At 41.5% G+C, this 15,273-nt stretch overlaps 2 protein-coding genes and 1 long non-coding RNA gene across 3 annotated transcripts in view; 2 read left to right on the forward strand and 1 right to left on the reverse strand.

Moving 5' to 3' along the window:
- LOC109464968 overlaps positions 1 to 4,448 on the forward strand; it is a 5,880-nt gene extending 1,432 nt beyond the window's left edge. Inside the window, exons 2-7 of the mRNA XM_019762086.1 lie at positions 376 to 458; positions 1,159 to 1,396; positions 1,721 to 1,921; positions 2,399 to 2,560; positions 3,193 to 3,356; positions 4,065 to 4,448. Coding sequence (XP_019617645.1) covers positions 439 to 458; positions 1,159 to 1,396; positions 1,721 to 1,921; positions 2,399 to 2,560; positions 3,193 to 3,356; positions 4,065 to 4,107 — 828 coding nt within the window. The 5' untranslated portion in view covers positions 376 to 438 and the 3' untranslated portion in view covers positions 4,108 to 4,448. The remainder of the gene's footprint in view (positions 1 to 375; positions 459 to 1,158; positions 1,397 to 1,720; positions 1,922 to 2,398; positions 2,561 to 3,192; positions 3,357 to 4,064) is intronic.
- A 2,292-nt stretch (positions 4,449 to 6,740) lies between these two features.
- Positions 6,741 to 12,438, reverse strand: LOC109464969 (actin-related protein 2/3 complex subunit 4). The gene is made up of 6 exons (XM_019762088.1): positions 12,339 to 12,438; positions 10,861 to 10,979; positions 9,540 to 9,651; positions 8,887 to 8,982; positions 7,549 to 7,719; positions 6,741 to 6,948 (listed from the first exon to the last, which is right to left on the reverse strand). Exons 1-6 carry the CDS (start codon positions 12,339 to 12,341, stop codon positions 6,943 to 6,945), a joined length of 507 nt encoding a protein of 168 aa, XP_019617647.1. The 5' UTR covers positions 12,342 to 12,438; the 3' UTR covers positions 6,741 to 6,942.
- On the forward strand, positions 12,427 to 15,058 carry LOC109464970. Its single transcript, XR_002139924.1, has 4 exons — positions 12,427 to 12,451; positions 12,661 to 12,929; positions 13,990 to 14,192; positions 14,924 to 15,058. It is a non-coding gene; the product is annotated as an uncharacterized LOC109464970 (long non-coding RNA).
- Positions 15,059 to 15,273: the final 215 nt, after the last annotated feature.

Consider the following 15,273-nt stretch of genomic DNA (forward strand, 5'->3'; position numbering starts at 1 on the left):
CCCTTCTAAAATGGCACTTCCTGCGTTTTACAGAGGATTTCAAAGGAAAATTCAGACATAACTTTTTATTCAATGACAAAGTCAGCAGTATTTCTACGATTATACGATTATCAGTCCATCTTTTAAAGAAAAATCGTGAAAATTCATGTGCGCGCGGATGTCATCCATATACTAAGTCATCAAATCAACATGGCCGGTTACGGAACCAATCATTCCTTATGCCACGTTTGTTTATTTGTTTATTTGACGTAACAATAGACAATATCACCCCTTTTACTGTTTTGGGTCATACAATGTTGCCACAGGCATTAATAAAAATCACGTCCGGTCGACTTTACTGGCATTTCGTTTACTGCTTGTCCTTTTTACTAACAGTAATCGACTCCTTCAGTATAAAAACAAAAGCAGCTTGGGGGACAGTTGAACTTGGAGACTGCGATGGCCACATCAACCAAAAGGTTAGTATATACATATATATATACATATACTTTATACAAAAGCTGCTTGGTCCATTCCTGCTCGTGCTATGTTGTGCGTGGAAAGGTGTAATAGACCGATTTCAAATTATTAAAATAATTGCATTGACTGTTGCCACACACTTTTTTTATAATCCAATACGTAATCACAAGACGTGGTGACGGCACACTCAAGTTTCTTCAACTTATTTTAATGCCGCCACCAACACGGGACAATACAATAATCATTTTCACCCAAGGGCACAAGATCGGTGGCATGTCAGGACTCGAATCGAACTCGGGACCTCTTGGTTCCGAGTCGAACACTCTTCCGCTACGCCAAACAACCTCACTGGGTGACATTTATTACTGCATTTTATTTAAGCATATCTGAAGCATTTGTAAATGTTCAGTTTTCAGTCGAATGAAAAGAGTATGCTTTAAGGTATACGTAAATGTCTGCGTGCAGACTGTGCATGATAAACTATTAGATGGAAAAGTGCTCAGCCCGCAGTTTGACACATTCGTCGACAATTAGAATCAGTCCACCAACTGCTAATGTAGAGCCACGTGACAAGCCTCACTGGGTCAATCTACTGAAGAAGACCAGAGTGACTGATCGAAAGCTCGAACTTTTTGTGTTGGACCGAAAGTTTTAACTTTAAACATGCTAATGTAGATGTTTCTTACGACAAAACTACAGGAGCAGATACAATGTGCAGAGCCCAAGGAACAGGCTGGCAAACCCTCGGGTCCTGAAGGCCTTCCTGCAAGCGACTATAGCCTTCCAGAAGGCGGGTAAGAAAGACGAAGTCGACAGCCCCGACGTACTGCGAGCCACTGCCCAACAGCGAGTTGCCGATGAGAAAACCCTGAGTGAGCGTCTGTGGGACCAGAATTTGGACCTGGTCGACGCAGCATGGGATACGAAGTTCATCCAGGTAAGTACACTGGCATGTGCGTAATAATGATGCTTTTTTTTTCTCTTCGTGAGAGAGAGAGAGAGAGAGAGAGAGAGAGAGAGAGAGAGAGAAGGTTCGTTATTAGACAACCGGTGGGTCTTTACAGACGATGACCGTCTGTCACCTTGTTCATGGCAATGATATTAATGAGGTGCCATTGTTGCTATAAAGAAGGTCGGCAGGATGTCTGATGTGAAAACTCACAGGTTGTTCAATAAAGAACCTTCTTACATACTAGTAGTCTCTTGTCAACCTGATGAAATTATTCACGAAGTATTCGCAATACTTTGTATCGCATTTCAGGGCATCGCACATGGAAACCTCGACCCAAATGACTATGGCCAGTACACGGTTCAGGATGCCGCATACTGCAACGCCGCCACTGACAACCTCCAGTTCCTTACAGACAAGGTTCAGGGAGCTCCCCTTGAAGAGTTCTTCAAGGGCCAGTACGAGGGCTACAAGGGTTACACACAGGAGCTGTATGAAAGCTGGTTTCTCAAGGTAAGATTAACTTGTAGATATCAAGTACAGCAAGCTGAGAAAAGGACTTGATTTGAAAAATTCCAGTTGACCTTTGTCACTATCTAGTTTAATATTTCATTGTTCGCTTTCCCAAAACATACTATGTTTACCTTCACAGAAGGAAAACATATTGTTTTTGCTCTATTTCGTCTTCTTCTTCCAACAAATTAAGTCTCCAATGTCCTGGGTTAGACGTTTGTCACCATGGTAACTAGTGCTCTTGCAGACACCCTGTGGTGTTGGGTTACATTATGTAGCAGGACAGAGCAAGAGGGCCTGGTCACCATATGAATGTGTTCGAGAAAGCCTTGGTTTGAGTAAGAAAAGACAGAGCAGTACGTAGTTTGTTAGGCTAGATTATGTGAAGGTAATTTGCATTTGCTTTGAAATGTTACATTCAAGTTCTTTTCAGATCTGATATGATTTTTGCACTAATTCCTGCTTGTTGTTTAACAGCCAGATGGTGCAGACCTCGGTCCGGCTGCTCAGGCGTACGTGGATTTGGAGCACGAGATAGCGCACAACGAGGAGGCCCTGTACTATCTGGTGTCCATGATTCCATGTCTTCGACTGTGGCCCTACCTGGCTAAAATGATGGAGAAAGGTGGTTACGACAAGGTATGTTGTGGTTCTGGTTTTACTACAGACAGCAGCAAAACATAGAGACCCTAGCCCTTTTTTGCCAAGGGACATAAAATCATCCATCTGAATTTCAACCCATCTAAAACGTAATTTTACACATCATCAAAAGCAGTTTTTTTAAAAAGTAAACTGGGTGAAATGTTTGTCACTTCCCCACAAGCAAGCAGGGAGACAGATCTAGTAGACAGCCCTGGTGCTGTAACAGGTGCTTTCCAATTTTACTTTAATTCTCCTAGACCTAATTTTCAGCTGGTTTTAATAAAGCTTTAACTTATACAATTTGTAGTTCAGATGTACAAGTTGGAGCAAGGAGGTTTTAGTCTCCCTAAAAGCTCCTTGGTTGGAGTGAGAAGGAACGTACTAAGAATTACCGGTAGTAAGCTGGTAAAAGATTATAGACACTTTGTATTGCATATTCTCAGAATTTTTGTTAGCCTCCTGTGCAGGCCTCCAGTTTCTTTTGTCGGCAATCCTACAACTAGCCTCCCAGAGAAGGTCTGTACCCATGCGGGTTGTAGTATGGCCAGCAAAAGGACGCAGTATCAAAACTCCCACCCACCCGGAGGCCTGCACAGGAGGCCATCAGAATTTCAACTGTTTCTCGACAGGAATCCAACATTTACAAGTTCTGGATTGAGGACAACGGCAGTTACAAAAGTGCGGAGGAAGTTGAAGAAGTCGTGGACGGATGCAGCCTCTCCGGGCTTATCAACGAGGAGAAGGCCAATCAGATCTACCGCAAGTGCATGTACGGGGAGGTCAACTTCTTCAAGTATGTTGCAATCTTTATGTTTAACGTTTCTTCTTCTTCTTCTGTTCCAAACACTGACCTCTGACCTGGTCAATGACCAGACTGTCTCTCACCATGGTAACTAGTGTTGGGTTACATCATGTTGCAATTTTATAGTAGGAGGGATTTAGACTCCTGTCACCAAATACGAATGTATTTGACTAAGAATTAACAGAGCAGAGCAGACCTTTCTAGTTAGTCTTTGCCTTCACAGCTGTATTGAATATCCACCATGTGAAAGAAAAACACATGCAGAATTCCAGACATGTTGTGTGTACAATGTTGATCCATTGGTTGTGTGAAAATCTAGCCTCCTGTACGGACATTTCCAGCAGCCTGTTTGTTTCTATGGACCTGGCAGCTTTTTTTCGCTGGGAGAGCTGTATTAAAAACGGTCCCGTTCCACTCTATTGCAGAGCATAGGGGTGGCGCCCATCTCTGTAGCTCTTGGGCCACACAGTTATGCAAGTACTACAGCAGGGGGCTAGCCCGCTGGTAGCGGTGTGTGTTTGTGTCAGTGGGAGGGTATTATCAGGGTAGGACAGCTGTATCCTCTTGGAAAGACCTCCAATACAGCTCTCCCGGTGAAGAGAGAGAGGCCACTAGAAAGTTTGTAAAAGAGGCTAGCGTGGTATGTATTTATTTACAAATGTATCAAACATGTAGTTGTGTCTTGTCTTCTATCGCCAGGTCTGCATGTGACGAACCGCTCCTGATCATACCTCCTCAGTAAAGGAGCCAAGGGGTGTGCCATCAGCAACAACAGCTGACACTGGAGTTTTCTTAAACACAAAGATAGTTTACCTTGCTGACATTTGCTTGCATGGGGAATAAGGATGAACAACAATGTTGGTGTGCTCTGCATGGCAAAACACTGCAATTCTTAGAAAAGCTTTTTGTGTATCCCAATACATACATACAATGCATGTGCCTTAAATGACTAGTCACAGGAGGAGCTAAGGTGCTAATCTCCAAGCAGATCCTAGGGTGGCAAAAGACAGTATCAAATTGACCTGGCAGTATCCATTGGCCAGAGAGGGTACAATATGCCACCCAAGTGGGGGTAGCGACCAACCCCCCACCCCCACCCCACCACCACCAAAAAATGGGCCATATATAAAAAAGGTAGCAATCTTGCCCCATCAACCTCTGCTTGGAGAGTACTAAGATAAGGTAACATGCATGTACTCGTAGACAGCTTGTGAAAGGGACACTGCCTTGGCCATTGTAAAAGCTGTAGTAGAGAAAATGAGAAGAAATACATTTGAGATGCAGTTTCATGTAATCACAGGCATTCCTGTTTATTCAGAATCTCAGAGTAAAAATATAATATCCAATATGCCGCTCTACTACTTAACGTTTAGCTACCAAATCATCAATGACACTTTTTATTACCTTCTGCATTTTAATCAGACCTCACAAAAAATTGTTGCGTTTCCAGTTTCCTGACCAATCTTAGCAAAATCCTGCCAAAACTTGCATTTTTTGGGATGACCGCTGGCAAGGCCATAATTTTTTTGTTTTATTTGAAATCCTTTGAAATGTTATTTCATGCACATTTTCAGAGGCAGATTTTTAATACCGGTAAATTGGATGAACTATTTGTCCCCTTCCAACAAGCGAACAACAGACACGGGTCCTGGAGCCCTAGTCCTGATGCTTTCCAGTTTTTCATTGTAAAACTGTATTTTTTTTATCACTTCTGCCAAAATCTTTGTAACAAGAAAAGAAAAAAAAAGGGAATTCCTATACCTACCAACCCTAATTTTTAGAGGACGGAAACACAACATTTTTTCCTTAGCCTCAGTTACCTTTAACAGCTTAGTGGAACTTTCTTACACCGGATTGTTATTTTAAGAGCTTTAGAACGACTTTTAACCCCACCTACTACGTCAGCTTCGTACCTTTTGTAAGACTAGGATAGTCTTTTGAAGTGGGTACTTTCCTTGCAAGAAAAGGGATAACAGAAGAAAATAATGGAATGTACAAAAATTGTAATCGAATTGCATGAATCATCTATTCTAAGGCTAGGACATTTGTATGGCTGTGAGTTTGCTGTAGAGGGCTTTCATTGAATAAAGACACAGTCAAATGTGTCGTACAACGGTCATAGTCTCATACATGTACAACCACAAAATGGGGCCATTCTTGGATTAGTCACAGGCTTTTAACTATGATTTTTTTGTTGGGTGTCCATTTTTTTATTGTACGCAGCAAAGACGCACAGTGTGTGACCTTTTTAGGGGGGCTTTTTTGACATTCATAATTCCCTCAAACACAACTTTCTGCATTTTGAGGAATTTGAGTTTTTTTCCTTCAGTAAACCATCATTTTTGTATTCTGAAAGGAGGCATGTGTGCATGGCAGGGGTTGGAAGTGGAAAAAATAGGGCGTCTTTAGGGTGTCCTACCAAAAAGTAGGGCGTCCAATTTCTTACTATTTTCAGTACAGGGCATCCAAAAGACACCCTGGACACCCCCTAGCTAAAAGCCTGATTAGTCATGCACGTGTCCTGCAAAATTCAGCTGTGTTGTTACAGAAAAGGCTGTCTTTCATCCTGTTGCTTCAGTAGGTTCTGAGCCAGTTTGAAAATTCTACAGTACCAAAATCGCAAAATGGCCTATGACGAATTTGATCAAAAATGACAAAGGTCTGTGCACCAAAGATTATTTGTGTCTGAACCATTCTTGGTGACAACTTCTTCATTCAGACCTTTTTCCATCTATTCTCTTATTTCATCTATCCATTACTTTTCCTTTTAATTAGCATTAATCATGATTAAAACTTCGCACTGCTTATGGCAGCTTCTGGTATTCACAACAAGCATCACTGTTGCATCAGTACAGGAAAACTTTCTTCAATTATAGCTGCTAAACTTAATAAAGATCATTGAAAAGCAAAATATGACTCTTTCTTGGCAAGGTCTTTCTTAGGTCTTATACCCAAGAAGACAAGGCGTATAGATTCTTCCTTCTTTTCCAATAATTGAGGGGCATTTTTAATGTAATAAATGCTAATGACGAACATAGCGTCACAAAGTTGGTGCAAGTGACCAAGCTTTAAATTTAGAACGCTTGACTCCAATGGTACATAAACTGCATGCCAATATAGCATGATATAAATGCGCATCATCTGAACTATTCTACTAGAATTATACTTGTTCCATATATCATGGAAAAAAAATTTTCTCATAGTATCAACAGAATACAATGAAAGAGCATCAGAGATACATGTACTTAGGGTATAGAATTTTCTTTTTACACAACCAGTAAGGTTCTCACCTGCTTACGTTTCGATGTCTATCAGACACCTTCCTCAGAGCTTCTGACTGGAGTTCTGCAACTCGCCACTATTTATCGCCAAACGTAAGCAGGTGAGAACCTTTACTGGTTGTGTAAGAAGAAAATTGTATACCCTAAGTATCTTTCGACCTGATGAAATTATTTACGGATACATGTACTATTATAGATCTAGCATGAACGTATAAAAGAGAGTCCTCTGGGTGCTCATTTGTACACGACTGTCGTCTGTCTGGCCTGCAGTGAGGGAGAGAGATGGGCGACTTCCACTAGAACTGTGGACACAAGAGACAAAATACAGTTAGGACAAAAGATACAAAAACCGGAAGTTCAGCTGCAGTACCAAGGTCAGCCAACAGGAGGCCCATAATTGACCTTGGCCTTTGCCTTCCTACTACCTACCAGCATACCAAATGTCATCACAATCCATAAAGGCGTTATGAAGTTATACTGACTACAAATGTGCGGAAACACAAACACACACACACACAGACACACACAGACACGCCATAAACAATACCTCCCTTTTTCATGGAGGTAACAAACAAGCAAACTCACATTTTTAAGGAACTCCTCTGCACATATATGTGCCCTGGTACTCACAATTTGAGCACATATACGTGCCCTGGTACTCACATTTTTGAGCACATATACGTGCCCTGGTACTCACACATTTTTAGCACATATATGTGCCCTGGTACTCACATCTTTGAGCACATATACGTGCCCTGGTACTCGCATTTTTTAGCACATATACGTGCCCTGGTACTCGCATTTTTTAGCACATATACGTGCCCTGGTACTCACATTTTTTAGGACATACACGTGCCCTGGTACTCACACCTTTCAGCACATATACGTGCCCTGGTACTCACATTCTTAAGGAACTCCTCTGCACATATACGTGCCCTTGCGTTGACGGTGAGTTTCATCTCGCTGATTTCCTTGTCGATCTCCTCCATGAAGTGGATGATGAAGTCCACCAGTTTGTGCTTGTACATGGCCTCCGTGTGGAAGTTTGTGATCAAGAAACTTATGTCGTAACCCTGGGGAAGAAACAACAAACAAGGAAGTTTAAAGTTAAAACGTTTGGTGCAACGGGGGCCGACATCGCCTACCAGATACCTTTGACCCAGTGTTGATGTCACACTTCAAAGAAGTCTCACTGGGTCAGTCTATTGAGGAAGACTAGAGTGACTGGTTGAAAGCTCTAGGTGAGAGAACTTTTTGTGTTGGACCAAAAGTTTTAACTTTAAACAAGTCATGTAACTACTAACACAGATGAACTTTCATGATAAAACAAACAAGGAAAATTAAACTGTTTGTTTGTTTGTTTGTTTGTTTGTTACACATAACACCAGCTTGTGCTTGTACATGGCCTCCGTGTGGAAGTTTGTGATCAAGAAACTGATATCGTAGCCCTGGGAAAAACATCGAACAAGGAAATCAAAATCAATTTGTTTGTTTGTTTGTTACACATAACACCAACTTGTGCTTGTACATCACTTCTGTGTGGAAGTTTGCCCCTCAGGCCACACCAATTTAATTCATTGGTTCTTGACCATTTTAAAGTGAAACAGTGCACAAACTGCCCCTATAACCTCAAAAGGGTATGTTACTAACTTTAGATTTATCTTTACTGGAGTTTTCTCACTCAGACAAACACATGTCTCTAAGTCTCACCTTTTATTTTTCTTTTAATGCCCCTGATCATGATAATGATCATTCTGGCATACTCATTTTCACCTGAGCAAAGTAAGGAAAGTCGGGTAAAGTGCCTTTCCCAAGGGCACAAGGTTGGTGACTTGGTGGGATTCCAACCCAGGACCTCTTGGTTCTGAGCCAAACACGCTACTGTTTATGCCACACTACCCCACTAACAGGAGTTTTCTCAGATAAACACAAGACAATCTCTTAAGTCTCACCTCTACAGGTTTTCTTCTGAGGATGAAGAAGTTTATTTATTATACATGTATATAAACCTGCCTTTTTTTTGTCCATTTTAAATGACTTGTCCACATAAACCAGATTCTATTGGTCACCTGAGTGGTCTTCTTTGGTTTGTCTGTACCTTACCTAGTCCCATCCTCATGTTTGTACATGTACAAATTGGGGAAACACAGAAGCACGCATACAAGGAAAATAAATGTATAATAATTTCACTCTTAAAAAATACTTTTTCTTTTAGATAAACCCAAGTCTCTAAGTCTCACCTCTACAGGTTTTCTTCTGAGGATGAAGAAGTTTTCTGCTCGCATCATCATGAAGCCCATGAACTTGTTACACAGAATTTTCTCAATCTCATCAGCCTGAAAACAGAACACCACAGATACATCAGAACAATCTTCATTCAACAACACATTTGCAAACTCATGAACTTATATAGCAATCTCATCAGAATGCAAACAAGTCATCCAAGATACATTAGAACAGTGGTAGAAATAATTTTTTTTTTCAAAATACACGCTTATACTAGTTATAGTAATATCTGCAAATACACACTAGTAAGAATCAATGAACCAATGGTACAATGTACATGTATATACACATTGCTAGTTGGCAAACACTGTTAGTTAACAAAGTACAGTTTAACCAAGGACATTATACACTGTGTATAATGTCCTTGGTTTAACGAAGAAAAACCCGCATGAGGACACTTATATTTTCAATGTCAATGTTGAAAAACCGATTGTAAAGCATTTTATCACTAATTAGATGTCAGATCATGGAGCTAGGAAAGGTCAATCAGCTCCAAAAATTGATGTCCCTTGTAGGGGTCCACCCCAAAAAAGGCTAGGGTTGGCAGTTTTTTCTAGGGTCAGTCGGGAAACAGGAAACACTAGGTTTTTCCTAGGCTAGACCTTACCTGCTTGACAGCTATGGAGATGCGGAGAGAGTTGACTGATCCCTCGATGAGAACTTTCTCCTTCTGGTTCCGACTGATCGTTACCGGCTGCAACAGCAACTCTTTGCTACTCCTGAAATGGGTTCAAACAAAAACATGCATGATTATGGAGTTACATTTAGTTTACACAATACTGATGCAGAGGGATTTCACAAACAGTTTAAAAAAGATCATAGAACAGTCAACATCTCTTTGCTACTCCTGAAATGTGTTCAAACAAAAACATGCATACATTGGTGAAGGTTTAAGGCATCCAGGTAATAAGATACGCCAAAAAACAGTTCCTCAAGCAACTGGATATGATTTTGGAAACAGTCAGACGCTTCAGGTAGCATCCACTACCTTTTGTCAGAGACACATAGTGACTGCAGGAGAATGGCAGGTTTACAAGCTTTAACTATTGTTTGGCCCCCAAATAATCCATTATTAATGGAGTCATAAAGTTTACACAACTCTAGATCTGTTGTTGAGGAATTTCATGAACAGTTTCACAAGAAAGATCATGACAAAGAAGACTGTGTACATGTACATACTTCTGTTGCATTCAACTAAACTTGTTTTGTTAAAAGTCATCTTGGCATGATGTCTTGCCAAACAAACATATACACACACACAACACACACATATGTACACACATTCAAAGAAGAATTCAAATGGTTGAACTTCTATATATCTAATATCGTAACACTTTTAAAAGTATTTTCCCTGACAGAAGTACAGTTCACAGTGTTGATGACTCACACTGCTCATTCTGACCTCAGTCATGTGCTTCAATAATAAATGAACTCACCCTGCCCAATCAATAATGTGTTGACTTTACCCACAGTAAAATACGGACCAAACTCAACAGCTCAAAAGTCAATATCCATTTCTAACTTCTACACGTATATGTTCATCTGTTCATGTAATATACTGATCAGCTTCCTGAGCAAAAATGTGATATCACACAAGGATATCATTAAGTTGTCTGTTTCCTATTATTAGTATTATTGTATTGGACTACCTTTTTCTCTGTAAAAGCAATTAGCCTTCGGATACAATATTGCAAATAAAGAATCTATCAAGCACCATAAATTTAATAATCTACAGTACATGTATGTGTTCATCATACTACACACACTGGGACTTCTCACCCATTTTACCATATTTCCCAGAGGTATTAGTCTACTAGTAAATGTGGTCTTGCAGATCATAATACATTTGCATATGATGAGGGGATTGTCATTTCCCTGAGTGTGTGTGTGAGTGTTAGTTGGTGTTTGATAACTGGGTCTGAACCCACCTGACTTCCACCTCCGGTTTGTTGTGCCTCTCCACCACCTGCGAGGAAAAGTTCTCCAGACACATGGCTGCCGTCAGCGTGGAACGCACGGCGTTCAGGTACGGGCGTAACGTCGCAGACTGGGGGGGGGGGGAACAACCAACCGCATTATTCCTTTAAGATAGTAGTTGGTAGTCGAAGATAACTGTTATAATTATATAACATGATTAAACATACATTCAAACAGTCAATCCTGCCAAAGATTGCCCAATTTCTTTGGCAGGATTGACCATTTGAATGGACCAATAAAGTGTATTTTGTGTGGACACTATGGGTAGGATCCTTTATGTCGCAGACTATATATGGGGACAAGTAAGGTAGAGGTAAATTCAACTATCCTTAACTAATGAGGTAATCAAATGTAGCTACCGGTAGTAGTACGGTAGTGCAATACGGTTTCACTACAGCTCGCATTTATAAAAAAAATTATATTATAGCCAACTACACATTGTGAACATCGCTGTCAGTGTTGGTGTTGGTGTTTTTAAAACTCAGGGATACCTGAACAAGAGGGATAGTTAGGACCTGAGTGTGTTGCTCTGGATATTTAAGAGTAAATGAAAATGAAACATCCTTAAATCTGCAGGCACTGAAGTACACCAAGTATGTGATTGACAGTTCATAAGTGATGTGATAAAAAGTGTGCTGCTATTGTTGAACTAATCAAGAAGTACTGTGTTCAAAGCATTCTTTGCAATTTTGTTTCCACCCTAGCAGAAATACAAGACACCAGCATTCAGCTATCTTATATAAGTCGTAACTACGTGTATAGAGTACATATGAGAGATCTAACGTTGTTTACTTACTACACAAAATATCTCTTGACATGTTCACAAGTGAACACAAAAATCCTTAAAATTTACACAGAAAAAACACAAAGCTAGTAGAAAATAAGGTCTCTATTAAACAGTGTCTTATGCAGTGATAAAACTACTTCATAGCATGAAAAATAGGACAGGAAGTTCCAGTGCCAAAAGATCACGAGTTGATAAATTTTCGTTGGCCCCATTTTTTTGGGAGGGGTAGCCTCCGTAGCAGGCTTATAGAACTGGGGGTTTGGTGGTCTTCGGCTGTTTTCTGATTAGCCCAGTTCTAAAAATGGGGATAATTCAACCAGGCCGGCTATGTTGTCTATATGCAATCAGAAAATAGCACATAAAAGCTCCCAAAGACCCTGAAGACCCCCAAAACCCCCAGTTTTTGGCATGCTATGGAGGCTAGGGGAGGGGCAACTAGTGGACGAGTGAAGGTATGAGATAGCTACTGGTTGATCGGGTACCACTTTCAGCGATTTTTTCACCACATAACAACAACGAAACACTCTGAAACTATTTCTACACAAACTAGGACATGTTATTCATGCTATTAAGTGATAAAAGTGGTTAAATCGTGTGTAATTTTGAAGAAAAATGAGAAAAGTTTTTAGGGAAGAAGCTTACCATGTTGAACAGGAAATCACACGGGCCAGGCGGAACCGGGGTACTGCGCCTGCGCAGCGCGCGGCATCATGGGACATTGCACGGAAGGTTGACCTTTGACACCAACATGGCGGGTAAGTTCAGATGTTTTCGTCGGATTTTCCAAGATTTTCTGCTCTTTCGGGCGTTTTGCGGAGTTGTTGGCACGGATTTACAGATAAAAAGAATCTTAGACACGTAGCCTTGTAACTTACACCAATACCGGCGTCACCGTACCACGGATAACTTGAATATTGCACGATATTTATTATGTTTATAATGATATCGCTCTGGGTTTTTTTAGGGCGGTCCTATCAGCCACGGTAAAGAGTAGAGTAAAGAGCCACGCTGCCATTGGTGAGCTACACAGGATGGTTGAATGCGATGCGGGATGGTACAACGCTATTGGCTGACATAGTGGAAGGCGGAGACACCATAGCTTGACCTGCAGTTGACCTCGGTGATCTGTGCCGTCGGTTTGCCAGCTTATGCTGACGTGTATGGAACTTGTCGATGCCAAGAGATTATCTTTCTGATTCTGAACATATTCATCACAACGAACTGGTTTTACAGGTAGGACTTAGCCCATAGATCGAATACATAATTTCTTCGATAATCAAAATGCAACGGCCAAGATGATATTTAACTTACAAATTCATGCCCGGAGTGGTTACAAAAATTTGATGTGGGGAGGGTTTGAGCAAATCTATTGGACCAGGAACTAGGGCAAAAGTACCGAAGTAACGGGTTCCTTTCTCAGCACTCGGTATACAGAGGTGAAGCGGCTTCCGTCCTAGATCTCCAGTGCCGAAGTTACGTCAACACTTGGTGCCCAGTGTCGGCGGCTTCAGCACTGGAAACTATAAATCGGCAAATCAAACCTTGTCTTTAGAAAGGGTACCGAGATGCCGCCTTTGAACTCTAACACTTATATTTTCGAGATCGTACCGCCCGGGAAGCAAATTATAATCGGGACAACAAGGTGATCGGCAGGACAATACTGCAAGGCTCAGATCCTCACATTTTTACAGACATAGACTTGGCCTAAGATACTGTTCTGTACGCCGCGCGGCCGGCCGACGTAAGCACCAGAGGCCCAGTGCCGAAATGATTTGAGAACTCGGCTTCCAGCACCAAGAGTCACCAAGCACTGGAACGATCCAGTGAAGAACCCGTTACTTAGGGACTTCGGCACTTGCTATCCAGTGGTGAACGGCCTCCGAGCACTGGTAGCGAGTGCCGAGTGGAATTCAGCACTAGCTATCCAGTGGTGAACGGCCTCCGAGCTCTGGCAAACGAGTGCTGAGTGGAATTTAGCACTGGAAAACGAGTGCCGAGTCACGATTTAGCTCTGGAATTCCTGCCCTGACGGTGTTTCAGCACTGGAACAAAGCCGTTTCTGCACTAGAATTCCAGTGCGGAGCTTTCTTCTGCACAGGGCCCCGAGTGTCGACGCCACTTTTCCCGTGAGTTCCGCACTGGGCGGCCAGTGAGGAACCCGTTACTTCAGTACCCTTGCGGAACTAGGGAGGGTCCGAGAAAAATCTGGATTGGAACTAGGGTAGGATCAAAAGTTGATTTTCGACCTATAATCTTGTGGCAAGCTAAATTAACACGTGTTTGTGCAATTTAGGGATGTCTGGGCTGCGGCGTGCTATCATATGGAACAAAGGCCCCAAGCATGATTTCTCAAAGATTACCCATAAGAAACGACGTGGTAAGAAGTCCAGTGCATCTACATCCACGGCTAGTGCAGGGAGTAGCAGGCTTCCTGATTCAGCAATCAACATTGGCCAGGATGCCCCTGATCAAAGCATGGCGTCAAGTCAGGTCCAGGTAGATTCTGCTACACATTATGTTACAGATCTATAATAAATGCAGGGTTCTAGCTAGCGCGAAGTGGTGTGGGGGCCCCTTACGCTATAATTTTCACCCCCTACGCTATAATTTTCACCCCCTATGCTAAATTTTAAATACAGCATAGGGGCATTGTGACTGTATTTCTTTGTTCAAGAATGCCAGATCAAATGTGAAAAATTACCATTGGATACATTGTACATACCTTAGAAATAACATTTTTTCCCTTTGGGTATCCCTAAAATGGCCCCTTTTTAACGTCAATTTTTTAAAAGCTGGCCCCATCCCCCTGCTCGGTCGCTTTGCTCCCTTGACATGCGGCCAGTACCACTACGCTAAAATTAAATCCTAGCTAGAACCCTGAAATGTAAGTCATGTAAAGCTAAACAATTTTTGCCTACAGCTTACTAAGTACAAGGCTTTAAACGGGTGGACTCCTCCTTACATCATAGCAATGTTCAGCCAACAATAACATGCACAATATATTGATCCCATTAGTAACAAGGCGGTCTTCTGTTACCAAATTCTAAACTGGAATGTAAAAGACGATACATTTCATTCTCTGGTGCAGCACTTTGGAACACGTAACCTTGCATTAATACCAGTCATCGTGCCACAGATAAAAGAAAAAAGTTGAATATTGCATGATATTTCTTTGTAAAGCTAACATCTTATATGCAGCCAGGTTTACTTTTCCTTTTAATTTCCAGCCTAGAGAAAAATCACATTCTTCTGGCAAACCGATGAATCACGAGGACATGAAGGACGGGACAAACGTAGAAGAGCAGCAGATTTTTAACAAAGAACAACATCTCGAGTTCAACAAACAATCACCCAGTCTGCAGAGAAAGCGTAGGAAAACTGACTCCCAGGGTGAAGACTTGGTGTTGAACTTGACAAAGTCAGCAGGAGATACAGAAGAGACTCAGATTTTACAAACAATATCAAAACTGAGCACAGAGGCAGAGTCATTACCAGCAGAGGAAACTCATGGGAAAATTGAAGAAGAGGAAGAAAGTGACTGTAGTGATGATCGTGTAGCTAAGAAGAGGAGAAAAGT

Source organism: Branchiostoma belcheri, unplaced genomic scaffold (assembly GCF_001625305.1).
Source record: "Branchiostoma belcheri isolate BF01 breed outbred unplaced genomic scaffold, Haploidv18h27 scaffold144, whole genome shotgun sequence".
NCBI lineage: Eukaryota > Metazoa > Chordata > Leptocardii > Amphioxiformes > Branchiostomatidae > Branchiostoma > Branchiostoma belcheri.

What these genes read in the sequence shown, in the direction of transcription:
- LOC109464969 (XM_019762088.1), bottom strand. An exon ending in AAACCGGAGGTGGAAGTCAG is followed by an intron (nt 9,652 to 10,860) that starts GTGGGTTCAGAC and finishes AACCCATTTCAG; the next exon opens with GAGTAGCAAAGAGTTGCTGT. An exon ending in TCTCCATAGCTGTCAAGCAG is followed by an intron (nt 8,983 to 9,539) that starts GTAAGGTCTAGC and finishes TTCTGTTTTCAG; the next exon opens with GCTGATGAGATTGAGAAAAT.